General features: G+C 51.4%; 1 protein-coding gene across 15 annotated transcripts in view; it reads right to left on the reverse strand.

Annotated features, from left to right (window-relative positions):
• JAKMIP3 (Janus kinase and microtubule interacting protein 3) overlaps window positions 1–27,841 on the reverse strand; it is a 59,998-nt gene that overhangs the window by 10,178 nt on the left and 21,979 nt on the right. For 4 of the 15 annotated variants that reach the window (XM_064717310.1, XM_064717312.1, XM_064717311.1 and 1 more), the window contains exons 4-24: window positions 26,400–26,897; window positions 20,704–20,919; window positions 18,999–19,118; window positions 18,039–18,185; window positions 17,501–17,632; window positions 16,987–17,022; window positions 15,584–15,643; window positions 14,545–14,673; window positions 12,587–12,715; window positions 10,437–10,520; window positions 9,738–9,800; window positions 9,096–9,194; window positions 8,792–8,890; window positions 8,647–8,706; window positions 6,697–6,762; window positions 6,240–6,308; window positions 6,092–6,169; window positions 4,033–4,236; window positions 3,388–3,453; window positions 2,467–2,508; window positions 314–1,740 (exon numbers count right to left, since the gene is read on the reverse strand). In XM_064717310.1, coding sequence (XP_064573380.1) covers window positions 1,207–1,740; window positions 2,467–2,508; window positions 3,388–3,453; window positions 4,033–4,236; window positions 6,092–6,169; window positions 6,240–6,308; window positions 6,697–6,762; window positions 8,647–8,706; window positions 8,792–8,890; window positions 9,096–9,194; window positions 9,738–9,800; window positions 10,437–10,520; window positions 12,587–12,715; window positions 14,545–14,673; window positions 15,584–15,643; window positions 16,987–17,022; window positions 17,501–17,632; window positions 18,039–18,185; window positions 18,999–19,118; window positions 20,704–20,919; window positions 26,400–26,897 — 2,931 coding nt within the window. In that variant the 3' untranslated portion in view covers window positions 314–1,206. Of the gene's footprint in view, window positions 1–313; window positions 1,741–2,466; window positions 2,540–3,387; window positions 3,454–4,032; window positions 4,237–6,091; window positions 6,170–6,239; window positions 6,309–6,696; window positions 6,763–8,646; window positions 8,707–8,791; window positions 8,891–9,095; window positions 9,195–9,737; window positions 9,801–10,436; window positions 10,521–12,586; window positions 12,716–14,544; window positions 14,674–15,583; window positions 15,644–16,986; window positions 17,023–17,500; window positions 17,633–18,038; window positions 18,186–18,998; window positions 19,119–20,703; window positions 20,920–26,399; window positions 26,898–27,841 lie in introns of those variants that run through there. The other 11 variants (XM_064717318.1, XM_064717319.1, XM_064717315.1 and 8 more) reach the window with 11 other exon arrangements.

Below are 27,841 nucleotides of genomic sequence, written 5' to 3' on the forward strand. Positions count from 1 at the left end.
AGTGCCTTTAATTATCTCCCAATAACTTTGTGTTAAGAGTGACCACTGATCTAAAACATAAACCCAGAATTTGTCATTATATCACACTGAAATTTAACACCTAAATTATTAGCAATAATTAAATAATGTTTACATAAAGACTCTGGTAATTTCAATGCCAAATTCATTATTTCCTCTGTTATCACCTTAAGAGAATAATAATAACAGATTAATAACACCTGTAATTATTAACCCAAGTGAGAGAGACCAGCAGGGGAGGGAGTTCCCCAGAATCCCAGGACAAAGGGGTTTCCAGCTGCTCAGCCCATCTTACCTGTCCAGAGCTCTGATCCCTTCCTGCCCGTGCTCCCAGGGAATGGGCACATGGGACCCTGGCTGGTGGCAGCACCTCGCTCCTGGCCTTGGTCCTGGCTTTGACCTTCATCCCTGGCCTTGGTACTGGCTTTGTTCCTCATCCCTGGCTTCGGTCCTCATCCCTGGCCTTGTTCCTGGCTTCATCCTTCATCCCTGGCCTTGTTATTGGCTTCGTCCTCCATCCCTGGCCTTGGTCCTGGCTTTGACCTTCATCCCTGGCCTTGGTCCCCATCCCTGGCCTTGGTCCTGGCTTTGACCTTCATCCCTGGCCTTGGTCCTGGCCTTGTTCCTCATCCCTGGCCTTGCCCCACAGCCCTGCATTTCTGTGCTCGGCTGTGGATCCAACGTGGTCAATCACACTGTGGAATTTCTTCTGGGTTTTCCCCTCTTCTCCTGTTTTTCTAGAGGATTCTTTTTCCTTCCTGGTTCCTGTGCCAGCCTCCCAGGCTCGGGCTCTGTGGGACTTGTGCTCCCTTTCGCTGAGGTGAGGACATCTTCCAGGTGAGGACATCTACCAGGTGAGAACATCTTCTGTTCCCTCTCCCAGCCCAGTGAATGTGGATCAGGGATAATCTGGTCTAGTTCATTCTTTTCCAGGCTGAACTTTTTGCTGGGACAGCGTTAAGCCTTTTGTCATTGTACAAGGACAGCCAAATACAAATTATTGCATAATTTTTCTCATCATGGTTTACTGACAACTCAAAAAATAATTAGAGCTTGGTTTCCTGAATGTAGTTTTACATTTTCCCTAAAACTGGGCTTGTGGGACGTTCAACAAAGCATGGGACATACCCTGTGCAATGGAGAAATTCCTTGGAACAAACCACTTCATTTTCACTCACTTCCATCTTTTCATGAGCTACTCCTCTGGAACGCTTCCTCAAACCTTCTTCCAAGACAGATTTTTGAAGAACTGTGGAACAAACACGAGCGTGTGGCACACAGACAGGACAGGGGCACTTCTGCACAGAAGCAATTTGCCACCTGCTTAGCAGGGAACCGGGATAAATCCAGTGTATCTGAATCAGAGATGGTGCTGCTGTCAGGGGCTGGCCCTGCAGAGAGCCTGGGCTGCAGCAGAGGCAGCAGCAGAGCTCTTGGTTTCCTCGGTGGGCTCAGTTCTGAGGCAGCAGCACAGTTCTCGGAGTCCTTGGCTTCCTTGGCGGGCTCAGTCCTGTCCTCTCCAAAGGCTCCTCGGGGGTTTTGGGGGTTCAGGGAGTCCCCCCAGCCCAGCTCAGCCCCGTGCAAGTCCCACAGGCTGCAGCTGCCCTGGCCAGCAGCACACAACGAGACAGATCCGAGGGTGCAGGGGCAAAGTCTCTGTGTGGGTCTGGGGAAGCAGGGCTGTCCCTCGGGCAGGAACAGCAGGAGCAGCGGCCTCAGGGGCTGAAACGGGACAGGAGAACAGCAATCAAAGGAAAGCCCACTGGGCAAAAACAACATTCACAGTTTATAACACTCACTGTTTATAATTATCTGCTGAACTGTACAACTGATAACAAAGGATTTGTGATCTGTTCCATTTCTGTTGTTAGTGGGGAGCGTTTCCCTCCATGCCATCCGTGCCCTGGTCATTTCTGGCAGCACACACAGAAATAAGGCAATTTATCTCCCATTTACACGGGAAAAGGGGATTCAGGGGGTCCCTGGGGCCCCATGGCACAATGCCTGGAGGAACACACCCCAGTAAATGCCATGCTGCCCCAAACCCACCTGGCTGCTGCCCTGGAGGCAGGACAGGAGAGGGGCTGAGGGCTCCCATGGGCTTCCAGCACAGATCAGTGGAGCTGCCCCTGATGCACTCAGAGGAGTCACCCCAGACTGGGGGTTTGCCCTGGCTTGACAGAGCTTTCCTTGCTTTTAAGCCTGCTTAATTTTTCCTTGTCCTTCCCTCTAAAGAAGGAAATTCTGTTTGACAAGTTTTTGCCTGCTGGAGTCCAGGCTTCACATTTTTTTTAAAGGATTTGGAGATTTCCATTTTTGGGTTCTCTGGCATACCCAAGAGACCCTTCAATCCTGCTGACACAGCAAAAGGAAGCTCTTTTCTCTATGGGAAAATAGAGATGCTCTAGGAGGAGAAGAGCAGAGAGCAGAGCAGACCCGAGGGCTTACCTTGTGCATGTGGCCTGAAGGACTATGACCAAAGAATGAAAGCTAAAGAGAAAAATAAAAACAAAAATAAAAACTGAAAAGGGGAGAGAAGAGAGGAAAAAATGGAAGAGAAGAAAGAGGTTAAGAGTTTACAGTGTGTTTAGCTGAGAAATAAGCTGTGTTTACAGACAGAGCACAACAAAACTCTCAGGTGAGGAGGAATATGGAGTGTGAGGTGAAGTCAGAGTGCTCGGGGCTCAGCTTGGCTCAGGAGAGCTCCCGTGTCCCCTGGGCTGGTGACAGTGACCCCTGTGGGCCCAGCCAGCCCCAGCCTTGGCCTCGGGGGAAATGGGGAACAGCAGCTGAGCTGTGACCCCTGAAACACCCCGAGCCCGGCCCTGCTGAGCTCTGGGCTGGCCCAGCTCAGCCCTGCTGCACTGAGCACCCACGGGCAGGGCAGGGCTCAGCTGAGGCCATTCTGGGCTCAAACACACCAGTCTGGGCCGGCTGCAGAACGCTCTGTGACACAGACTGTGGCTGCAGGCAGGGAAGAGAGCAAAGCCCCCGTTCCTGCAGGGAAAGGCTGCTCCATGCACTGCCTTCCCGGGGCTGCCATGGATGGGAGGGAAGCAGGGAGCAGCAGCCCCTTCCCCAGAGCTCCTCACCATCCCACCTGTGCTCCTGCTGCTGAGCCCTCGGCTCTGACCCTTCCCTGCCCAGCGTCAGGCTGCCCCGAAGGGTGACGGAGCAAGGCCTCAGTTCAACCAGTTCACCTGCCCTCCTCGGAGGGGCTGGTGCAAATGCAAGCTGTTTTCCTGCAGCTGTGCCCCTTTCTCACTGCGCTACACACACGAGCTCTCTCTGGGGTGGTTTCCTTGGCCCAGGTGAAATGGAGAATGGTCATGTGCACACACAGCAGCTGTTCCGTCTGCATGACCTTACCTTTTCCTCTAACTCTTTTATTTGTCTTTTTTGGCCTTCAATTCTTTCTTCTAGCTCTTTAATTCTCTGTCAGATTTCAAATAAAAAAATATTTATTAACCAACCAAATACAGACGTACCCAGAAGATGCATTAGTTTGGGGGACATAGATTGTATGTGCTGTGCTTCTCCCAAAGCCAGATTGGGTATTATGTCACCCTGTTTTTTTAAGATTATCTAAGCCTTCTGATGTTGGCATTCTTGTAGTAAACTTCCTCACACACTTTCTGTTAATAACTCATTGTTTTGCATTCTTTTATGGAGGAGGAGAAATTTGATGGACTGTTGGCTTGTCCAGTGTCATTGGAGAGGTGGCACCGTCACCCTCCAATCCACTGCTTTTGGAAAACTATAAATGTTGGAGTCAAAAAATAAACTTCCCTTTTTCCTTCACAGTGAGAACAGTGGTGTGCACTTGTGTTTTGTCGTGTCCTATAGTGACAGGCATTAGGCTGCAGGTGAGTGCTCTGTGATTGTCACCGTGTGTGACAGAGGCAGGAGCAGCACGCTGCCCTGTCTGCAGGGGTATCCAGGGCCGAGCAAAGCCTGCCCCAGCTCGGACAGCTCCCAGCTCTGTCCCTCCCGAGCTGCCAGCCCCAGACCCACCTGCTGGGCGTGCTGGATGAGCTCCATCCTCTCGCGCAGGATCTGGGCGTCCCTCTCGCGGAGCTCGCTCATCACCTGCCGCTTCCACTGCTCCACGGCGCTCTTCAGCTTCTCCTTCTCCTCTTCTGAAAGAAGTTCGGAAATTTTGGCTCCAGCTTCTTGCTGCAGGGCATCATAGAGCATGGCTTCTAATTCCAGAATTTGCTAATCAAAAACAATATAAAGCTGTCAGCTCGACCTTGTCCCCGCCGGGGTGAGGAGGTTGTGGGGAGCGGAGCGTCCGACCCTGAAAGGCAACGGGAGTGGAGCGGGGGCTGCGTGCTGAGCCTCCACAGGGCAGCACTGAAAACTCCGTCCACAGGGAGAACAGCCCATCCTGAGGGGCTCCGAGCAGCCCTGCGGCTGACACAGCCCTGGGCCCAGCCTGCTCTGCCCCACAGACGTGGGGAGCCAGCTGCTCCTTCCTGGGGATGGCACCGTGGGGAGAGGAGGAGAAGGAGAAAAGGTAAAAGGAAGGGGGAAGGGGAGAAGGGAGAGGGAAAAGGGAGAAGGGAAACAGCAAAGAGGTTCATAAAGACTCATTTTGTGAGCTACAGATATTTTTACATGTATTTTGCCATCCCTTGGTTGCCCTTTCCCAGCTCTCCTGCTGCCCAGCAGAGGACACAACCTTGTCCCAGCAAAATGCTGCTGTTTGATACCTGTATTTCTGCTGTGCCCCAGCCTCATGGACACAACCCCAGCCCTGTCTGGAGACCTGGCCTGGGCAGGAGAGGGGCAGGGAACCCTCCTGGCCCCCAGAGCAGCAGCAGGGTCAGCCAAGTGCTGCCTGGAGCAGGACCCTGCAGCAGCCAGGCTCAGGGGTTTTCTGCTAATCCTGTTGGCTCTGCTTCAGGGCCATCATGATTAGCTGCTCCTCATCTCCAGGGCACAAAGGAAACACGGAAGTGAAGCGAATTTTATAAAGCAGAAGAGCTTTTTCCACTCGAATTCCTGGGCAGCACAAAGCTTCCCTTGCTGCTTTCAGGCTGCATTTGTGCCCTGGAACAAAGCAGTGCCTGGGACACGCGTGTGCTGCCTTCAGGAAATAGAGGGGAATGCAAATAACCCTCAGCCCCTCTGCAGGGGCTGACACTCCTGCACTCAGTGCTTCCATCAGCAGAGTCAGCTCTCAGCTGCACAAACTGTGCTCAGGACAGGAGGTGATGGAACCACAGAGTCCCAAAAGCCGCCTTGTTCCATCCCATGGGCAGGGAAATTCCACTGCAGGGGGTTATAGGGCTGGAGCCACAGCCGAGGGGCTTGTGTGCTTTCCAAGGTTTGCATTGTGCCTTGGCTCCAGCTCAGAATGTGGCAAAATCAGTCCTAAAGATCACCCACAGGACAGAAAATGTATGGAGCAAAGGCTCCCCCAAATGGTCCAAGACACAAGTAGGCAAGAGGAGGCAGAAACAGAGGCATAAACACTCACTGCTCCTCAGAAAGTGTAACTGTGCTCTAGGTTTGTGTAGAACTGGGAAAATGAGATAAACTGACAGGAAACTTTATGCTTTTTGTGGATAGATATATATAACCTTTCTCTCATTGATGGAAACAAGACAGCTGACAACTGAAAAGATGGGTGAAATGCCTTAGGATCAGCTAATGATGAACCTGATTAAAAGCAGTTCCATTTCAGATTTACACGTCCCAGAATACCTCCAGCTGCTCTGGTTACAGGGGTGTAATCCAAAATCCAAGGGAATGTGCAGGCTAAAATATCTTTTTTAAAAATATAAGGGAAATTATTGAAAAATAATTTCCTTATCAGACCTTTACTGAAGCTTTGAATTAAACCTGGTGTTGAGCAAGTCAATGTTCAGGGGCTAACCCTTTGGGGGCCACTCAGACCCAGGAGTGGTGCTCACAAGGCAGTCCTGGTCAGCTCGGGGTGCAGAGGATTTGCTGAATTCTGACCCATGCAGCCCCTGGGGCACCCCACAGCAGCACAGCCCAGGGCAGAGCCACGGTCACTGAGCTCACCCAGGTGTCCCAAGCCAGCCCCTGTGGCAGCCCTCACCTTGTGAGCCTGGTCCAGGGACTGCTTCCTGAAGTCCAGCTCATCGTCCAGGTACCCCTTCTGCTTGCTGAACAGCTCCTGGGGAGCAAGGCAGGGCTGTCAGTGACCCCCCGGGCCCAGCCCCAGCCCTGCTGCCCCTCCCCGGTACCTTCTCGTTCTCCAGGTCCAGCATCTTCTGCTGCAGCGCAGACTCGGTCACCTCGATCTGCTGGAGCCACTGTGGGACAGACAGAGCCTGAGCAGGGCCCTGGGCCGGGCTCGTGCCAGCAGGCAGGCACCACTCAAACGGCAGAGCACAGCCAGCCCTGCACTGCTCTTCTCTGAAAGGCTGCGTTTCAAAGGCTGCTCACCTTCCCAGCCCGTGCTCCTCACCTTCCTGTTCTCTGCTCCTCACCTGCCCATCCTCTGCTCCTCACCATCCCACCTCTGCTCCTCACCATCCACCTGTGCTCCTCACCATCCCACCTCTGCTCCTCACCTGCCCACCTGTGCTCCTCACCTCCCCATCCTGTGCTCCTCACCTGCCCATCCTCTGCTCCTCACCTGCCCATCCTCTGCTCCTCACCTTCCACCTCTGCTCCTCACCTTCCCACCTGTGCTCTCACCTTCTCAGCCAGCGTGAGGACAGTCCTGGCCTGGATGATGACCACCTGCTCCTCGTTGGTCAGATTCTGCACCAAAAGCAGAGCACAATTACAACAGATCCCAGTTCTTGTACTAACCCACTGCTGTTTCTGGAATTAAATATGTCTGAGGAGCAATAAACTGAGGCAGAGAAAATTAATATTGTAATGCAAAGTCATTGTAAAAGGCATTGTCACTATTCATTACCAACCCTTGTCATACATAATTCTTCCAAAATTCTCATATTTACCAATAAAAGCAGGGACACTGTATCTATGTGTACCCAACAGGGAATAAACACACATTTACACAGGACAAGATCAAGCTCAGCATGAAGAGCCATGGGGAGAAGAGATGCAGTGCTCATCCCATGCACCATCCCCACTTTGTGCAGCCAGGTGATGATTTTGGGAAGCATTTGTAGAGATGTTGGCCGTTCCATCCATCTTCTGTTGCTTTCTCCAAAATATCAAAGTACTGGAACTGTGCTTTGCATTCCATCCCAAGCTTCAGTGTGCCCACAGGGACAGCAGGAGAAGGGTCTGGCTGTGTGGGACCCTGAGCCAGAGCCAGGGCAGCTGCTGAGCAGGGGGTGCACAGCAAGGGGGACTGTGGAGAGCTTCAGCCTCAGGCACTCTGGGACAGGGCAGTGCTGCCCTGCAGGGATTGAACCAGGGAATCCTGGCATGCTCTGGGTGGGAAGGGACCCCAAATCCCCCCCATTCCCACCCCAGCCATGGCAGGGACACCTCCCCCTGTCCCAGGTGCTCCCAGCCCCAATGTCCAGCCTGGCCTTGGGCACTGCCAGGGATCCAGGGGCAGCCACAGCTGCTCTGGGCACCTGTGCCAGGGCTGCCCACCCTCAGGTATTTATAGTTCTGGTACTTCCAGGCTGTGCCATGGTCCTGGGGATGGCACTTTGCTGCTATCCAGCCTGTCCAGAGGAGAGCTGGGGCAGCTCTGGTGCCCAGAGGGAGAGCTGGGACAGCCCTGGTGCCAGCCTGGTCACAGGGAGAGCTGGGACAGCCCTGGTGCCAGCCTGGTCACAGGAGATGGAGCTGGTGGGGACGGAAGCTGGAGCCCTGGTGCCCAAAGGAAGTGGGACAGCTGTGCCAGCCTGGTCAAGAGAGCGGACAGCCTGGTGCCAGCCTGGTTACAGGGAGAGCTGGGGCAGCCCAGGTGCCCAGAGGGAGAGCTGGGGCAGCCCTGGTGCCAGCCTGGTCACAGGAGAGCTGGGGCAGCCCAGGTGCAGAGCTGTGGGAACAGCAGGACCCTCCTGCAGCCCCAGTGCTGGCGTGGGGGTCCCAGGAGGGCCCTGGAGGTGCTGAGGGCTCTGTGAGACCCCAGACTGGAGGGGGGCTCAGCTCTCCTTGGCCCCTCCAGCGCTGGGGCTCTGCTGACAGGGGAGAGCACAGGCAGAGACCCTCAGCACCGTGTGTGTGCCCTCCACGTGCATAACTGTGCAGTCATTCACTGCCACCGGCTGAAGGAGAAGCACTCACACCTTTCTGGTTATTTGCTTCTCCTTGTCACGCTGCTGTTTTAACTTGTTTAATACCCTGGTTAGTATCAAGGGCTAATGGGTTGTTGGGCAAACTCAAAGCACTCAGCTGCTGAAATGCAAAAGCAGAGCAAATGCAGAGCAAGCAAATCAAGAAACCGTGTGCGACCAGAGATCAGAAAGCCCCAAACACCAATACAACTCTGAGTAACAGGGATCTGGGAGCAGTGTGGTGAAGCAGTGTGGTGACAGGAGCCCTGCAAACTTCACTCCTCAGTGGCATCAAAACCTTGGAATGGCAGCAAATGCTTTGCTTGCAGCCCAGACCAGAGGCAGGACAGGCTGTGCAGCTCCAAAGCAGGCAGCTCTGCTCACTCCACACGAGGACAGGTGATCCCCAAAGCATGCACAATTTATTAAAGGAACATACACTTACGGCGTTATCCCCTAAAATGTCCAACTTTTTCATCAGCTCTGCCACTACAATGTCCTGGCAAGAGAGAGACGGAGAGGCAGGAGTCAGCACGGGGCACCTGGCTTGGCTCAGGAGGGGACAGGAAAGGAGCATCCCTTACTGTTACACCTTCAGCCTCGCAGTACACCTGCAGGGGGCTCTTCCCCTCCGTGAAGGGGCCGTGGTGGAAGGTGATGGCCGGGGACCGCCGCTCCCTCTCCTGAAAGGACGGGAATCCTGGGTCAGCCCTGGCTGTGTCACAGCACCATGAATGGGCTGGCTTGGGAGGGCCCCTGAAGCTCATCCCAGCCACAACAACCCGCAACCACACCGCTGGTGCTGGCGGTGTTTGGGGTTCTCCTCTTTGACCAGACCTGCTCAGAGTGCCCCTCTGCAGTGCCCCACACCCGCAGGATGGGGCTCACCTCCAGCTCCAGGATCCTGAACTCCAGCAGCTCGTTCTGGTCCTTGGCATCCTGCACGTCGTGCTTGAGCCGTGCCTCCTCTGCCTCCATCTGCCTGATCTGCCAAAGCACAGGCACCATGACTGAGACAGCCCAGGGCACCTGTCCTGAGCCAGGACCTACAAACCTGCCATAAATTCTATATTCTTCAGGCACACCCGGCCCCGGGCACCTGAGCCAGGTGGGCAGGAACAGCCAGGGCACCTGAGCCAGGTGGGCAGGGCTGAGACAGCCCAGGGCACCTGTCCTGAGCCAGGGCCTGCAAACCTGCCATAAATTCTATATTCTTCAGGCACACCCGGCCCTGGGCACCTGAGCCAGGTGGGCCGGGCTGAGCCAGGGGGCCAGGCACACCCAGCCAGGGCAGGGCTGACCCACCCCAGGCCAGGGGCACACAGGGCTGGCCCCCAGGGCCACTGTCCCCATGCACAGGACACACACAGGCAATGCCAGAGCCCCACCTCTCCAGCAGCTTTATGAGGATCTCCTCTAAACATGAGTTATTGCCAGCAGGGCAGCGCCACGCAGATTGGGACACTGCCCCTTCTGCATCCCTCAGGACACAAATGCTATTGGAATAATGGAAATAGAAACGTTAAATACCTTTTCTACCAGCTCCTGATTCCTTCTGTACAACGCCTGCTTCTCCTCAATCCACTTCATGTCCTTGGGGAGAAATGAACAGCACTGCAGGTGAGGCTGCAGCATTTGCAACAGCACAGCAGCAAGTATTTAATGAACCTTACATGCAGGGGGACAGAACAGTGAGGGCTGTGAAACTAAGTCCATTACTTCCTAAAATAACTTCCTAATAACTTCCATATAATTTTAACAGCTCTGTAGTACACAAATGGAATAAAAACATTGCAGTGATTAAAAAACTCTTTCAGGTAAAATCTGGTTTGCATTAAAAGGGATATTCCCAACTATGTGTTTACTATCACATTTCTATTTTGCTAAATACAAATCACATATTTCTGCAGATCAGGCAAACTAAACTTTATCCGAAAGCTAATCTCTTAGTCTGAGGAATATATAAAACCCACAAACCCAGAACATCATTTATCAGCAAGAACAACAAGAGAGGTTAAGCTGGGAAGGCAATGATGGAATTATTTAATATTTAATTGTTCTCAAAACCATTTTCTGTTTACTGCTGTTGTTGTTTTGGTTTTTTTGGGTTTTTTTCTGTATTTGGTTGTTGGTTTTTTGTCAGCAGAAGTGGTGCACAATCTGTAACCAGCCTGGGAACCCTTCGGGTCCCCCAGCAGAGAGGTGGGGAAGGGCTGGAGCCAGCATTACCTGTCCCTGCTCAGCCAGAGCCTTCTCCAGATCCTCTATCTGAGCCTGGGACCGGTGAATTTCTGCTTGGAGCTGCTCACGCGTCTGTGGCGTGTGAGAGAGAAATTAAAAAACCAAAAATTGATAAAGAATAATTGAAAAAGAAATTTTTAAAAATCAAAAACTTTCTCCAGAAGACCAAACCTAACGCAGTTACAGGAAATATTTAAAACACCAAAGGCTTTTAACAGATTATTTTGAAAGTTCCCTGGTAGAAGAAATTTGCAGCTGAGCACAGAGTATCAAATAATCAAATGTAATCAAATCAAGTCTGGGAGATAGGATTACTGATTTTGAGATTTGACTGAAGATTAACAAAATGGCAAAGCAGAGCTGGCCCTCACAGCTGCTCATGGCAGGCTGCAGCCAGAGCCTCCCTTTCTCCAGGAAAACAAATGAGAATTATCATGGCACAATTCTGGGCACGCTTGGCTCTCTTAAATCTGGGGCATGTTAAACACTCAGAGCAGAGCCCTCATTACAAACTGGCAAATTTCATTGACCTTTGTGCCTTTGGTGCCTTATCTATGATTTAGTGCCATATCTATTTCATACCCATCTCTCATTTTTACTGTATTTGTAGCTTCCTGCTTATTTAAGTAGACACCACATTATTATACACTTTTTCTGAAAAACAAAAGTAATTATTGCTAGTTGTTGTATTTGTTACATACTTTCACAGAACATTTATTTCCTTGAGCCATTTCTCTGCTATTTATCCAGTTATTTACACTGAAAGTGACTTTGTTTGCATGACCTGCACTGGTGCCTCCTTTGGCCCATTGTGAAAAGACTAAAACCCAGTCCCTCTCACAGCTGGGCATGCCTTGGCTCACTGGGATTGTCCTTCCAGGGGCAATCCCTGGTGTTTCAGAGCAGATGTTCATTCTGGGAATGTCAGTTTTCATGCATTACACCTTGACCCACTCCCAGTGTTCCTGGATAACACCTCCACAGAACAGGTGTAGGAACAAATTAGGGTTCTGCAGGCACATTTCTCCTGTTAAACAGCAAGTTTGCCCCTTTCCTCACTGCATGACCCATCCTGCCAGCCCTTCAGGGAGTCAGGGAATGGTTTGGGCTGGGAGGGTCCCCAAATCCCTCCAGTGCCACCGCAGCCATGGCAGGGACACCCCCACTGTCCCAGGTGCTCCAGCCCCAATGTCCAGCCTGGCCTTGGGCACTGCCAGGGATCCAGGGGCAGCCACAGCTGCTCTGGGCACCTGTGCCAGGGCTGCCCACCCTGCCAGGGAACAATTCCCAATTCCCAATATCCCATCCAGCCCTGCCAGGGAACAATTCCTCATTCCCAAAATCCCATCCCTGCCAGGGAACACTTCCTCTGTAACTCCTTGGCCCACACAACAAGCTCCCAACAATAGCAGCACCTCAGGCCAGCTGTCCAGAGCCACAGGAACCCTGTGAGGCACACAGGCAGAATGGCACAGGGCACTTTGCAATTTAATTAACAGAAAAATCTCAGCTATAAGCCTTCTAAACATTTCATGAGGAATCATGTAATCTCTCAGAGCCCAGAAGGAATTAAAGACCACGCATTATATATCTAAGGATATCTGTCCTAGTTCTTTATAGAAAAAGAGCTTACTTTCAAGGATTTCCCATAAAAAGCTCTCCCTGGCTTTCCCTTGAGCAGAGCAGAGGTGAGAAGCCCGAGCTGCAGCAGTGGTGGATGCTCAGCAGCCCTTCCAGGGGGCTGGCAGCACTAAAACTACTTGAGGGAAGTTGGTAGTATCTAAAATAATCTTGTTTTGCTATCAATAAGAATGGAGGGGACACTATTCCAAATTACAGTAGATAAAGAGTTAGCAAATTTACTTGTCTACAGTAACAATGTATTTTATCTAACTACAAGAATAATTTCATTTCATTCCAATAATTTCATTTATGTCATTACCTTTTCACTGCTTGTGTTTTTCACTCTGGGAACCAGACTAATCAGTCAACGTCAGTCAACACAACTTAACTACTGGTTTAATCAAATAGCGGAGCCCTCAGGTGAGCTGGAGAGCAGCCTGAGCCCAGCCAGGTGAGTCCCCACCCGCCCTGCCCGCTCCACAGCCCCGTTCCCACGGCACGCAGGCCCTGCAGACCTTGACTTCCCGCTCGGCATCCAGGGTGCCCCCGACCTGCTCCTGCAGCAGGGCGTAGGCGCGCTGCAGCGCCTGGTACTCCATGGTCAGCTGCCGGAACCGCAGCTCCGTCTCCTCCTTGGCCATGCCCTGCCAGCACACAGAAGGAGGGGTTAGCTCTGCTGCCCCTTAGAACGGCCAGAGTTATCCCTTGTGAAATGCAGTTTGGAACCACGGCACACAAAATCTTGGTTAAGTGTGTTTTGTGGAGATAATCAAAACTCCACAACTTTGTGAAAGTTGTAAAGCCGGGATGTTTATTACAGTGCTGGACACATGCAGAGATTACTCTCCTTAAAAGACATGCATACCTCTGGGAACTTCAGGTCCCTTTTTAACCCCCTCTCAGATACATGTGCATACAATTCCACAATAGGTTCATACATATTCATTTTTACCGATTTCGCGTGACATTTGCCGCTAGTTCTTATTTACCAGAATTCCTAGGTCAGGCTGAGCTGCTCTCACAGCAGTCTCTGTCTCTCTCTATCACCCTTTATCTCTGTCCTTCACTGGAGCAGTTTCTCTGCGTCTAGGCCTTGCAGTCAGGCTACATAGCCATGTTTGCTAACCACAGACTCAACTCAAAAATGTACATTTCACCTAAATCAAAATGGATTTCTACCCTGGAAGATTTCCACTCTGCCTCAAGTGCCCTCAAGCTGTTTCCCCTCCGTCCCCTGCACATCCCTTGCATGCTCTTACCTCCAGGAAGTGCAATACAGAAATAAAAAGATAGTCCCTGCCTTGGAAAGATAAAAGCTTGCCTTCCATATAGCACACTAATGACTGCACCACCCTTTCCTACTGGAACAGGGAAAATCATCACATTAAAGGTGAAAATGCAGCTTTCTTTAACAACAAAAGGTTTCAATTTGGAAAGGAAACCAAGCCTGACAGACTCACTCAATTATTAAAACATGAATCCAGAGTTAATAGTTGTAGAAGTGGTGACAGCCAACATGAAAGGAGCCCTTCATCTTCTTCACCCTGCTTACAATATCCAGTATGGAGTTCTTTCATGTCTGACCGGAATATTTCACTCAACATGAAATGGAATTACATTGCTGGGTGCATGCATCAATTTCCCACTGGCTGAACGGGGGGAAGATGTCAATACAGGAATGGAAAATAAACAGGCTCATGCATACACAAATACATTCAGATTTCCTGCAGGGCAGCCTGGTAACCGTCAGGTATCGTTCATGATGGAGTGAGGAATTCTGCAGGCTGAATTACACACCTGCAGCCAGCACACCGTGAAAAGGCTGCACACCATCAGGGGCAATTCTTGTTTATTGCAAGAGTCTTGTTGAGCCCAGAGCTGTGTAACGGGCCAGTGATCTGACACATGCTGGGGAGTGCAGTTGTGGGGAAGGCCTGGCAAATCCAAGGAATAATCCCTTTAATTTGTGTTCCATTTGTGTGCTGTGCTCTCAGAGCCTTCGGAACCCAGCCAGGAACCAGCCAGGAACCAGCCTTTCCCTGGAGCCCAGAGCTTCAGGGGAGCATTCACTCCCTCTCCCTCCTTACACAGACCTTACTGCTTGGTGCTGAGATCAGCTGGCCCAAACTGCACCTGCCAAAATCTGCAGCCAGGCTCAGAGCGAACACACCTCCCACAGCCTGTCCAATTTCTCTGTTTTTTAGACCTGCAAACCTGCCATAAATTCAATATTCTTAGGATATGAGATTTCCAGCTTGGAAGTTATGAAGCTACTGAAGACCTGAGATTTAGAGATACTGGCCACCATGCACAGCACCAAATTTAACAGAAGTGTTTCATTTTGTGGTCTGAGGTGACAGAGAGATAGAACAGCTATGAGAGAGCAGCAATGATAGACAGAAGTGATGGAACAGAGCAGGGATTTCATTAAGCACCAGCACCAAGCAAGGCAAGAGGGGTTTTTGAGGAGTACCTCTTCCAGGTCGTCCTCGGGCGTGCAGGGGGTCTGGTCGGTCCGGTCCGTTTGGTAGGAGATGGAGGAACCATCAGACTCCAGGGAAGCCTCCTCATCATAGCCATAGAACGTCTCCACCACTGGCTTCTGACAGAGAGCAGGGTCAGGGAGTGCCCTGGCACCCAGACAGACTGCCCCTGCAGCTGGACAGACTGCCCTGACACCCAGACAGACTGCCCCTGACACCCAGACAGACTGCCCCGGCACTGGACAGACTGCCAGGGATCCAGGGGCAGCCACAGCTGCTCTGGGCACCTGTGCCAGGGCTGCCCACCCTGCCAGGGAACAATTCCCAGTTCCCAATATCCCATCCATCCCAGCCCCTGGCAGTGGGAGCCATTCCCTTGTGCTGTCCCTCCAGCCCCACCCAGGTTTCAGACAGAATGTGCCTCCCTGGAAGGCCTGGATGTGCTGTTCAGGATGACAGGAGTTATCTCCCATCGACCTCAATTAGTTATTCATAGGTTCATTAGCTCCAGCCTCACTCTAATTGTTCATCTGTGGATCACAGCACACTAGCAGCCCTGACATTAAACCTTCCTCTGACATTTTAGTGTTAATATTTACATTAACACCCTGCCAAGCCCTCATTAACCAACATCCCCTTTTCCCTGAGCTCTAACCATTGCTTCCCCAACCAGCAATTTCCACGTTACTAAACTCCATCATGAATTATTTACTGCGTACACATGTTTTCAGGCTGCACCATTAGAAGATCATTTGGAGATGTGTTAATTCATAAAATTTGTCTGCTCTTAAGACAACCACACCCCACCAGAGTCCCACACAGTGAATGCAGAGCATGAAAAGGCTCAGAATGCTCGATGCAAACAGGTCCCCTTGAATATCCCAATGCAGTCTGTCCATGTCCTTGAGCTACATCACCCAAACTGAGGTTCAGGACCCATTTGCAGACCCTTGAGGAGAACACTGCCATGGCCCTGGGGTGCTCTGAGCACCCTGTCCATCAGCATGGCACCAAGGGTTTGTTTTTTACCTTAGGAATTCTTGTCATTTTTTTCCTCTGCTTCCTGAACCGTAGCAGCTTATCACGTTCCTGCAGGAGTCAGAGACACTGTTAGCTGTTTGCAGAGAGCAGTTACTGAAATTACCCATGGCAGTACAAGGGGCCACTGGGGAAACAACAGACAGGATGTCCCTGCTGGCCACTGTCCCACACCATCACCAGGCTGGGTTATGTACTCCAACCTCTTTCACCTTCGCCACAGACAACTAGAAATTGCTCTTTCTGTCCATGGAAATCAAGCTAAAATAAAGCTGGTGATAAGCTTTGTGCTGAGAGTCTGGGTGTCCCTGTGGAGCTGCTCCCTGGGTGACCACAGCCCTGCAGCCCTGTCCCTGTCCCTGGTGGCTGTGGGTGCCTCTGGAGGGGACACACACCCAACACACTGCAGGACCCCTCTGAACTCTGCTCTTCCAGGCTCAGCTCCTTCCCTCAGGATCTGCAGGTTCCCTCTGCCTCTGGAGCAAGGTTTGAGCCCTTACTGCTGCCAACAATTTTCCAATCGGAGGAAATAACAGAATAATCAAATTCCAGGGTGGAGAGTCCTTAAATATCACCTCTTTTCACCCCTGCCATGGCAGGGACACCTCCCACTGTCCCAGGTGCTCCCAGCCCCAGTGTCCAGCCTGGCCTTGGGCACTGCCAGGGATCCAGGGGCAGCCACAGCTGCTCTGGGCACCTGTGCCAGGGCTGCCCACCCTGCCAGGGAACAATTTCTTCCTCTTTGTGGTATTGGGTTGATTTTTTACAGTACTCAGCAAAAGTCTCTGTTCTGTTCTTGCAAAGCCCAGGAGTGCAGAGAGGGAAGCTCCACAGGGGCACCCTTGGCTGCTCCATTTCCCTGGGCACAAGGATGAGGTGACCTTGGGGACAGTGGCACGGCTGCTGCTCAGCCTGGTGGCCAATCCCAGGCAGGGACAATCGAACTCTCGTTGCCTGGCAATGGGAACAGCACATCTATGCAATACTCATCTGTGGTGGAGCCCCAAACATTTCTGTTTGGAACCCCAAACATCCCTGCCCACCACAGCACAGGGATGGGGCGAGGGCAGCGCTGAGCACACCCCAGCGTGGGTCACACAAAGCCAGGGGCAGCCAGAGTGAAAAAATGCCATTCCAAGGGGACAGAGCTGCCCTGGAGATGGGGACACTTGCCCTTGGCCACCTTGGCAGGATGTGGGATTAAAGCTTTCCTCCCCACCATCACTGTGCTTTTCTCTGGTGAACAACTGCTGATAAAAATTCTGCTCTGAGGAAACCCCTGGGTGAGCTCACTGCTGAGCACAGATGGAAGGGAGAATAAATATTATTGTACCCTGCCTGCTTTCCATGAACAGCAATTTAAAGCATCAGGAGGAAGCTAATGCCACTCTTACCATGACACTCTTCACATAGCCAGCAGTCTCCAGGGTCTAATGAAAGAGAATGAAATAATGTCAGTAACTGGACAGGCTTAAAAAGAAAGGGAAGAAACAAAAGGTATTTTCTAGAAGAGTATCATGATTTTGGTGCTTTCTGTTTCCAAGGACAGAGAGCACATTAAGAAGGAAGCAAACCCCCAGCCCAGGGTTGCAGACCCCTCCCTGTACACAGGAATGTTCAGCCCTGGTGGTGTGTCCAGCTGAAGGAGCTCAGTTTCCCTCCCAGACCTGGCCACCAGCACATGCAAGGACATGGTTCTGTCAGGCCAGGCCAGTGCAGATTGGAAGGGTTTTCCCAAACACCACACCACAGATAATTTCTATTACTACTACGCACAGAAATGCCTGCCAGGTTCCCCTGCTGCCCACTGTGCCCACCAGCTCCCAGAACCTCGGGCACCCCTTCCTTGGGTTTCCTGTGCTCTGCCCTTGGGCACCCTCACATGAGAGCAGCAGCCTCCCATCTTACCTTGGAGAGCTCATCTATGATGTTCTGCTGCTCAATGACTTGTAGTCTCAGGAAATCCACTTCCCTTTCTTCCTGGCTGTGGTCGAGGTCATTTAGGGAGCTTGGTCTCCTTATTGCTCCACTTCTTTGCCTCTAGAACCCCAAAGCCACAGGGCAGAGGAGGAAATGATCAGGAGGCTTTGCCAGGGACTTGTCTGGCCCTTCCCTTTACAGCAAGCAGAAAACATCTCTCTAATGGTTGCCCTGGCAGCTCTCCTGCTCCCGTTCTGCTGAGCCTCACATCCAGGCTCCAGATGTGCCAGAGGACCCTGCCCCTCCAGCTGGAAGAGGGGCAGGGTCACAGGGGCAGATTCCCAGGGATTGTGAGGTGATTCTGGCAGGAAAGGTGAAGGTGAGCCACAGAACGCCAGGTGAGTTTGGGCTGCAAGGGACCTGGCCAGAATGGAAGAGTTTCCCATGGAACCTGCAAGGGTGGGCCAGCGCCTGAGTCCCCCAGCCCCACCACGTCCCACGCTCCCCCAGGGGCACAGGCACTCACCATGGCGATGTTTTCCTGCGTCACAAATTTCAGTTTGTTTTCCATTCGACGTAAGGCATGTGACAACTCCTCATTCTTCCGACTGAGGCGTTTGTTTTTGTCCAAAATGGGTTTATACTGACTTTCTGCTTCTCTGAGACGTTTCAGCTGAAAGATAAAGAAAAAAATAAGACCTCTGGAGCTTTTTCATCAAATATATTAACTACTTTCTGTAACTATCATGCCAGAAGTATTTTCTCCTGATGCAAAGCAGAATTGATCAAAAACTCTCGGGATTTTCCATTGGGAAGAGAGCATTCCCACAAGAGAAGATATTGTTGTAGGGAGCCCCCAATGTGGGAATAAAATGCTTTGACTCTAATGATTCTAGAAAGCTGAACAAATGCTTTATTAAGCTTTATTATATTACACTAATAGTATATATTAAAACTATACTGAAAAGATACTAAAGAAGAACCCGTGACTGTCTCCAGACAGTCACAACACAGCTTTGACCTAATTGGCTAATCAATCTAAACAACCATCACCAGAGTCCAATTAACGAGTCACTTTTGGTAAACAATCTCCACAACACATTCCACATGTGTCAAACAACAGGAGCAGCAAGTAGAGATAAGAGTTATTTTCTCTGAGGTTTCTCACTGCCTTTCCAAGGAGAAATCCCTGGGAAAGTTGTGTCTGCTGCTCACTGTGAAGAGAGCTGTGGCTACAATGAGATATTCTGCCTGTGTAGCAAACATTCAATGTGGGGAATGTACTTTTTTTTTAAAAAGAAATACATATAATTGGAGCTAATGACATTTTAAAAATGCATTTGCTGCACAAGCCAAGAGGGGAGTGACACAGCCCAGCCTGAGCAGCGAGCTGAGCAGGAGGCAGCCCCTCATTTCCAGGCAGCACAGGAGCAACCCCGGGGTGTTCCTGGGGCAGGGCACACGTCCCTGGCCCTGCTGCACTCACCAGCTCGTTCCTCTCCTCCGACAGCAGCGCGTTCCTGTCCTCCAGCTTGCGGATGATCCCGCTCAGCTCCGCGATTTTCAGCTGGAAGCGCCGCGCGTCCTTTTCATCCAACTGCTGTTCCTAAAACAAAGATCAACTGCAAATAACTGCTCGTAAGTGCGCACGCAAGAGCACGTCGGCAAAGCTCAAACTTTTCCTTATCCCGAATCCAAACACTTTAAAATGTTATCGCGCAGAGTGTAACCCGTGGAACCCAAGTGACCATGGGAAGCTGCAGGGTGAGACCGACGGAAAGTCAGGAGTGGAAATGTAACAAAGAATGCAAATGCAGAGGTGTGTATATGCATATGTATGTGGATATGCATATGCAAATACAAGGTCACAAATGTGACAATACAAATGTGCAAACACAAAGTTTACAAATGGTAAACTTGGAAACAACAGAAAATACCAAAACTGAAGGCCGTGTTCCAATGGTGCCACTGTTGAACTGAGAGCTTCAGACACATCGCCCACTCTGAGGACTTGGTCATGAGAAACTGGTATTAAAATTACTGAATGGGGAAAATCCACGCAATTGTGCATTGAATAAGCTCTTCTTCCAGAAAGCTGCGGCCCTTATGGGGTCCTGAAGGGTCACTCATAAGGCTACAGGGGTAGCACTTTAATTGAGTGAAAACGCTTCAATCAAATCAGAAATGAATAGACATATAGGTAGATGTGTTCTCATTCATAATCAGAGGAGTTACAGCTACTGACAAACATGGCAGACTTTTCCCCTCCTCTAAGACTTGTTCTGGTCTTTGGCAGAAGTTGAGTACAACTAGAGAGAGGCAAATTAGTGCCCACAAAAAAGTGCTGGTGGCACTTTTGGGAGGTCTAGGGTTCCTCATTCAACAGGTGCAGGAGAGGCTTGGGCCAAAGAATAAAACAGATTGGTTTGCTCAGGTATAAGTTTTACACTTGTACTGAGACAATCGAGGCTGCCGCAAAAGAAATCTTGATGAGGATCAGCAATGAGGACGACCTGCACACGTCAGAGGCACGAGGGCAGTTACCCGAGGGCTCTTCTGGGCAAAGGGGGCCCCAGCAGGAGGGGCCAGAGTTACGCTGCAAAAGCCACTTTGAGGGGTGATTCCAATCCAATGCTCTGGCTGTTGCAGAGGACAGGTTAGGAGGTGTTTGGCTCGCTTTGTGTCCTGCTGGCAGCGAGCAGCAGTGCAGGTCTGCCCTGGGGCTGCAGGTTCCATGCTGCCCTGCAGTGCCTCCATCCCCTCAGGAACTGGCCTCGTACGTCTGCTCCCCAAGCCCCAGCGCCTCCGAGAGCTCGCACACAAACAGCACTTGGTGAGAAATGCATTTGCATCGTTTGTTGGCACACTCGTGTCAAACTGTCAAACTAAGGCGGGTGGCTGAGCATGGCACAGTGAGGAAAAGGAGAGAAAGGACAGAGCAATTCCACCCTGCTGACAAAACCAAACCAAACCAAACCGACCGGGAAACAAAAGGACAGAAAGCAAAAGCTCTCCCATGGCGAGGTCTGATTGGAAATCTCAAGGGTTTGGGCACACAGAAGGCAGAGCACGAGCAGGTGCCTCGGGAGCCCTGCACAGCCATGGGACAGCTCTTGCTCCAGGGTGCACTCATCAAGATTCTGCCGCTCGTTTGGTCGCTCGTTTAGGTGAAACCACGTGGAAGTGCTTACGGGGCTTCCCGAATGATCTGAAGCGTCTCCTGCACCACTTGCATAAGGAAGTTCCCGCTTGGGGCTGCTCAGATGCCGGTCAGACTCTTTGAGCTGGGACAGTTGTTCATCTAAAGCCTCCTTTTGGAGCTGCAGTCTCTGAGCATGCCCGGCTCGCACCCCTAACTCTCTCTCCAGCACGAAGACTGCTCTGTCCTTAAACTTAATCTCCTCCATCTACAAGGAGAACAGAACACAGTCACACAGGGCTTGGTGGCACCCGAGCACCCCAGGGTGGCACGGTGACAGTGAGCACTGGGCACAGCACCACTGCCCTGCTACCCATAGTGACAATGAGCACCCCAGGGTGGCACGGTGACAGTGACAGTGAGCACTGGCTGCAGCACTGCCACCACAGTGACAGTGAGCACTGGGCACAGCACCACTGCCCTGCTACCCATAGTGACAATGAGCACCCCAGGGTGGCACGGTGACAGTGACAGTGAGCACTGGCTGCTGCCCTGCCACCACAGTGACAGTGAGCACCAGGCACAGCACTGCCCCTCTCCAGGGCCATCCAGCAGGAAACCCCTCCTTCAGCAGGCAGCTGGCAGTGAAATATTGGGAAACAGCCTGAAATCCTATCACCACTTCAGAGTATCTTAACAAAATTAAACATTCGCGTCACACTTGGATTGCTTCACTCAGACACTTTAATGATTCTGCAGCGTTTTGCTTGGATGTCACCTCTAGAAAATGTGGATTAATAATTTTTAAAGAAAAATATTGAAACCTCAGTATCCTTTACATTTTCAAAATTCCTAGAAGAAATCTGAATTTTTAAATTATTTTTCCAAAAGTCTCCCTTGTGAGCAATTTCTTTTCCATGAGAGATTTTACTTACACATAGTAAACATTATGCAAAATCACAAAGTGCTAAAATGACAAATGCCCAGTGGCCTCTAACGCTCTCCTTCCCTGTTTGCCTGTGCCAAGGGGCTGTGCACATCCTGTGGGATCAGCCAGGATCCAACCCGTGGGGTCTGGCTGGAGTTCACCAGGGCACCTGGGTCCTGCCAGTGAAGGAATCCCTGATCCCAGCCCAGTGAGGGAATCCCTGATCCCAGCCCAGTGAGGGAATCACCGATCCCAGCCCAGCTGATCCCGGCCCAGCAAAGGGAATCCCTGATCCAGGCCCAGTGAGGGAATCCCTGATCCCGGCCCAGCAAAGGGAATCCCTGATCCCGGCCCAGCTGATCCCGGCCCAGCTGATCCCGGCCCAGCAAAGGGAATCCCTGATCCCAGCCCAGTGAGGGAATCCCTGATCCCGGCCCAGCTGATCCCGGCCCAGCAAAGGGAATCCCTGATCCCGGCCCAGCTGATCCCGGCCCAGCAAAGGGAATCCCTGATCCCGGCCCAGTGAGGGAATCCCTGATCCCGGCCCAGTGAGGGAATCCCTGATCCCAGACCAGTGAGGGAATCCCTGATCCCGGCCCAGCTGATCCTGGCCCAGTAAAGGGAATCCCTGATCCCGGCCCAGCAAAGGAATCACTGATCCCTGCCCAGCAAAGGGAATCCCTGATCCCAGCCCAGCTGGGCGGGGGTGCTGCCCACGCTGGACCCCCCAGTCACAGCCCGAGTGGCAGAGGTTCCACAGAAAGGCAGCAATCACTCCCATCCCCATCCCTCAGGGCTCTGCCAGCTGCTCTCAGACTCCACAAACACAAGATTTTTGCCATCGGTTTTTGAGATTTCAGACATTTAATTTTAACGGTCAGTTTTTGAACCTGGCCTGCTTCAAATAAGAACATTTTGCCTTGTAAGAGCTGTGATAATACTTTTATCTCTGCTTTGTCTGCAAACCTGGAAAAAAAATGACACAGGGATCAACAGTCACTGCAAGGACTTTGTTTGCAGTAATTGCCAATGTAGCTCACCCAGGGCAGGCGCTGGCAGGTCAGCCAGGTACCAGGAAAGCAAAATGGAGCAAATGAAAGGGATTTTGGGGGCCATTGACTCACAACCCTTTCATCAATGTCAGTGAAGGCAGCATCTGCTGACTTTGAATGAAACAAAGACAGAGGTGCTCCAGAGCACCTGAGGTCTTTCTGCTAAATGCCTCATGAGGAGAAATCTACATGGATGCACAGGTGAAAAGATAACACATCATCAGATGATTATTTGTTTAAAATAAGCAGCATATTGGGTAGTTCATTCTTATTCATATGGAAACAAAGACATATTACGACAAAGGCAACACATGAAATTGGGAGGAACAAAGAGATGAGAAAACACAAAACATTTCACAGCATTTCACTAATGCCTTGTTTTCCAGAAAAAAAGAAATCCCTAAACATAACCTTCATAGACCACAAGCAAACCTCAGCATTGACATTGAGTAAATCCCCATACATGACACATGCCCAAGTTTGGTGCCTGCAGCCCCTGACAGACAGAGACAGCACGGATGGGAGGGAAAGGTGTGCCTCAGCACGGGGGAGAGGAAGGAAGGGCAGGGCAAAGGGGTGCCCAGAACTCACTGGCAGTGCTGCAGGTCCGTGGGCACGCTGCCCTCGGGCAGGGCCAGCCAGGCCTCATGCTGGGCTCTGCTGGTGCTGGGCTGTACTGGTGCTGTGCTGGGCTCTGCTGGACCAGGCTCTGGCTCCTGTCCCTGCTCCCACCCTGGTGCTCCAAGCGGGGAAGGGGCGGCAGCGCAGGAGCACCCACCCACCCATCCATCCACCCACCTCCACACCCACCCAGGCACCTGCTGCGCTCGGAGCTGCAGGAATACTGATGAATATTTATGTGTCTGCTGCTGCAGGCAGCCCCGGCACAGCTGGTGCCAATTACAGAGCAGCAGCACCGTGCTCAGGGAGCTGTGCTGCTCCTGCAGCTCCAGCCTTTGAGCCGTGACCCTGTTATTGAAGTTATCATTGCCATCCTGTTCCGAGGGTCCTGGCTGGGGCATCTGTCCCTGCCATCTTCCTGGGGCCCCTGCAAGCTGACTGATGCTGTCCAAAATGGCCTTTGAAGCACCTGGGTTAGAATGAGGAGGTTTCCTGACCCTCCTAAGCATAGGAGTAATGTTGTCTGGCTTTTATATACAACAAAATCCTTCAGCCCAGGTTTAGTTGGGGAAAAAAATGTGCTGAATGAGGGTCAAACCACAAATGACTAAAAAATTCCGCAGGTGGAAGAAGGGACAATTCACCTTGAACATGTGTCTACCTTACAGGTGTTGAGCCACCTTTATAACCCCAGATATGGGGGATCTCAACACAGGAGGGAATCAAAAGCAGAGGGTAAAGACTAATTCAATCACCAATAAAATCAATATTTAAAGATCATCTTCCTACCCTTTACACCAGACATGTTCACTAATTCAGCACAGTCTGGCAGAGCTCAGAGTGGTGCTCAGAACCTCAATCCCCTCTCTGGCTGTGGGGTGGCACTGCCATGAGGAGATCCTGGCAGTGAATCTCTCCATGTCCAGGGGTCTCACAGGGGGATTGGAACAGGGTATTAAAGCTTTTGCTACTTCAAATCAATTAAAGTTCATCTAGATTGAAAATAACCATTCCCCAGGCTCCAGCAAATCCCATTTCCTTCGTTTTTCTGATTTCCCAGTCCCCTGATAAAGGAGATGGCAGTGAGGAGGCTGCAGAGGCCATGGCTGTGCCGAACTTCTCCCTCCTGACCAACCTAGAGTGAATTAAAGTTTAAATGCTCTTTTCCACACAGAATTTTGGTTCCCACTTGGCAAGCACCAAGGCTTGGGGAGCACTGCAGGCTGAGAGCTGCTGCCCTGGCTGCGCACACACCAAGCAGGAGTGCTCCTGCCCATACAAATGCCATTAAACACAGCCAAGCAGTATTTTAAGGCAGTTTAGAATGCACAAATTGAAATTTAAGGATGGTTGGCCAAATGAGACATTCTCCCCAAAGGAGCCTGTTGCCACATGTACTCATTACCATTGCAGGGGGATTTCATCTCCCTGAGGCTGAGAGCCAGGGCCAGCTGAGCCAGGCACAGACAGCAGCAGCCACAGGGCCAGAGCAGCCTGAGCACACCCAAAAACCACCAAAAACACCCAGAAACCCCCAAAACCACCCAGCTGCCTTCCTGGGCTGCCTGCAGCACTGGGAGCTGTCAGCCCTGCTCCATGGGAACAGGTCATTTCATTGGTGCAGTGAGACAATCGGATTCCTTCAAGCAGGAACTTTATAAAGTTTGATTTTTAAAGGCAATTTAGATAACATCCCGTTTAACCACTCTGTTCCCTGTAACTAAGACCACATTTATTTAACAGCTTCTACATTAAAGGCCATTAGTGGGGCCTTCCCACGTGATGCAGCAAGTTTATTTAGGATGTGCATTAGCCCCCATTCACTGTGCTGTGTGAAATCAATGCACCAGTGATGCATGACTAGAGGAGAAGGTACTTACACTGCAGGATATTTGAACAGCATCAATAGAGCAGTTGGTTGTAAATTATTTTCAATATCCTCTTCATAAAAATAAAATATTCTATGGAAAAGCCTTAACAGCCTAAAGTCTGAGAGAAGAGGAGGCTCAATAAAGGCAGGGGACACTGCAGGGCTGGCGTGCCAGGCCCTGCCAGGCCCTGTGGGGCTCAGGGCTCAGGTGATGCTGTGCAGCATCCCCAGGGCAGGGGTCCTGTGGGGGTCTCTGCAGCACTGCCAGCCCTTCATCTGGGGCCAGGCTGGGCATTTCAAATTTATTTGGGGTTTGGGTAACAGCTGATGACTTAAAAGAGGCCTGGATGGGTCTGTGCCAGGACACTGAGGCTGTGAAGCAGCATGGCAGACACAGAACGATGGTGACACCACAGAGAGACTGAGACAAGACCCAAACACACACCCTGAGGGCATGGCTGTGTCCCCAGGGGCAAGGAGCACCCTCAGGGCTCAGGTGTGGGTCACACACCCCCCTCCCTCCTTCCCACAGGGATTTCCCCCTTTCCCAAGCACCACCACCCCTCCATCCTCCCCAGCCAGGTGCCACAGAGGGAATCCCCAAAGCCACAGGGGTGACGCTGCTGCCCTTGAGAGTGGAGCTGCTGCAGCTGAGGGTGAGGTGCTGCGTTGGTGAGGGCAGGCTGAGCAGCCACACACAGAGGGTCCCCAAGGGCCAGGTGAGCAGGGCCAGCTGAGATCCAGCCCCCTGCTCAGGTGGGAGCCACACAGGAACAGAGCCAGCCCTGTCCTGGGGAAAACCACCATGGTGGCATGGAGAGAACTCCTCCCATGGTGGGCATGGAGAGAACTCCCCCTGCACGCCCTGCTGCCTGGGCAGCACCCAGGGGTGCAGAAAAGGAGCATTTGGGGTTGTGTGAGCCTCGCTATGGGATGTTCATGGGAACCAGCAAAGGCAGGGGAAGGGAGGGACCAAGGTGGATCAGGAGGGACCACTTGGTGAGGAAATGGAGGCATAACCCAAGACACACTAGTGTTGAAGCCTTTCCCTGCCCAGCCAGGAGCCTGAGGCCTCTTCCTGCTTCCATCCACAGGCCCTCACACGGATAAAAAAGTTTCTCACAAAACATCCTATCACTTTTAAAACCACTTTGTCCTTTACTAGTAAATGCAAACAGACCTGGGCGCACCCCAGAGCCCCCACAGCCGCCCAGAGAGGCCAGCTCTGCCCATGTCACCCCAGGAGCATGAGGAGAGGAGCAGAGAGCAGCACGTACCAGCCTGCGGATCTCGCGCTCGCACTCCCTCTTGATGCGCGTGATCTCCTCCTGGTGCAGGTGGTACACGCTCCGGATCTCTGCTGCCTTCATCTTGTCAGCCTGGATCACCATGGTCAGGGCCTCCTCCACCTGCTTCTTGGCGCCCTTCAGCTCGGAGATCTCCTGCTGCATTTTGATTTTCTCCACCTCGAAGCCCTTCTTGGCCTCCTCCTTGGCCTCGCTCAGCAGCACGGTCTTCACCTTGTCGGGGGCCCCGTCGCGCACGGCGTTCAGCAGGGTCTGCAGCCTCTGGATCTCGTTGTCCTTGATTTTGATCACTCTGAGCAGCTCGGCTTCGTGCTGCCTCAGGAGAGTTTCTCGCACAGCCTGGAGCTCTTTCATTTTGTCTTCGTGGAGTTTGACTTTGAGCTCTGTGACCACCACTGTGCTTTTATGCTGCTCGTGCTCCTTGATCTGCTTCACTTCCTGATTTTTCTCCCTTTCCAACTTGCTGACCTATAGGGAAAATCAAAAAAGTATAGTATTTTCAATCAACCAAACATGATATCATGATACATTTAAAAACGGTACAGATGACTTTACAGTATTACACCTCAGTGCTGGTATGTCTGTGCCTACAAACTGGTGGTAGCAAAGACCTTCCTTTCACTGCAGGCTCATGTTTAATACACATTCAGGAATCAGTCAGTACCTTCTGAGCAAGTCTGAGTCCTTACTTTATTCTGCAGAAGCTCACAGCACATTACTCCCAAAATAAGGGAAAAAACCAGATGCCCAGGCCATCACTCTGCCCTGCTCAGGCAGGCAGGCCAAACCTGCACGTGCACAGGCAGGGCACAAAAATCTCTGTGCAAGCTCCTGTGAAGCCCCAAACAGCTGCATTTTACCAGATGTTTTTTTTTTAAGTGATGAATTATTCAGCAGAAATAACTGACTGTACCTGACCACACAAGGCTCAAGTGATGTTTCAATTTAAAACCATGCCATAAACTCTAGAGAGGCCATGGCCAGAAGTGGCTGTGAAGGACAGGGAGAAGGAAAACAAAGTCCTCAGCCTTAAAGCTGCAAATGCTGCTGCACAGCAAAAGGATCAACAGGTGTTCTATTTATTAATACCTGTGTGTCAGGTTCATGGTCTAAAATGCCTAATAGTGATGCAAATTCATGGAAAATTTCAAATTATCATTTTGCTCCTGCACAGTAACACATTTCTATTCTGGAACTGAAAACCCCCAAAGTCTATCACAGTGGAAACTGATTTGGAGAACTGGGGAAAAGCAAATGAACATTCCTTGCTCTTGCTGAGAAGTGATCTGAGGGCAGGAATTGGAAGCTCTTGGAGCTGAGGCTCCAGCCCCATTGCTGCCCCTCTCCCAAAGGCTGAGGGAGAAGCTGTGCCTCCTTGGAATCTGGGAATGAGCACAGGGGGCACAGCTGAG

Source organism: Zonotrichia leucophrys, chromosome 6 (assembly GCF_028769735.1).
Source record: "Zonotrichia leucophrys gambelii isolate GWCS_2022_RI chromosome 6, RI_Zleu_2.0, whole genome shotgun sequence".
In the NCBI taxonomy this organism is placed as follows: Eukaryota; Metazoa; Chordata; class Aves; order Passeriformes; family Passerellidae; genus Zonotrichia; species Zonotrichia leucophrys.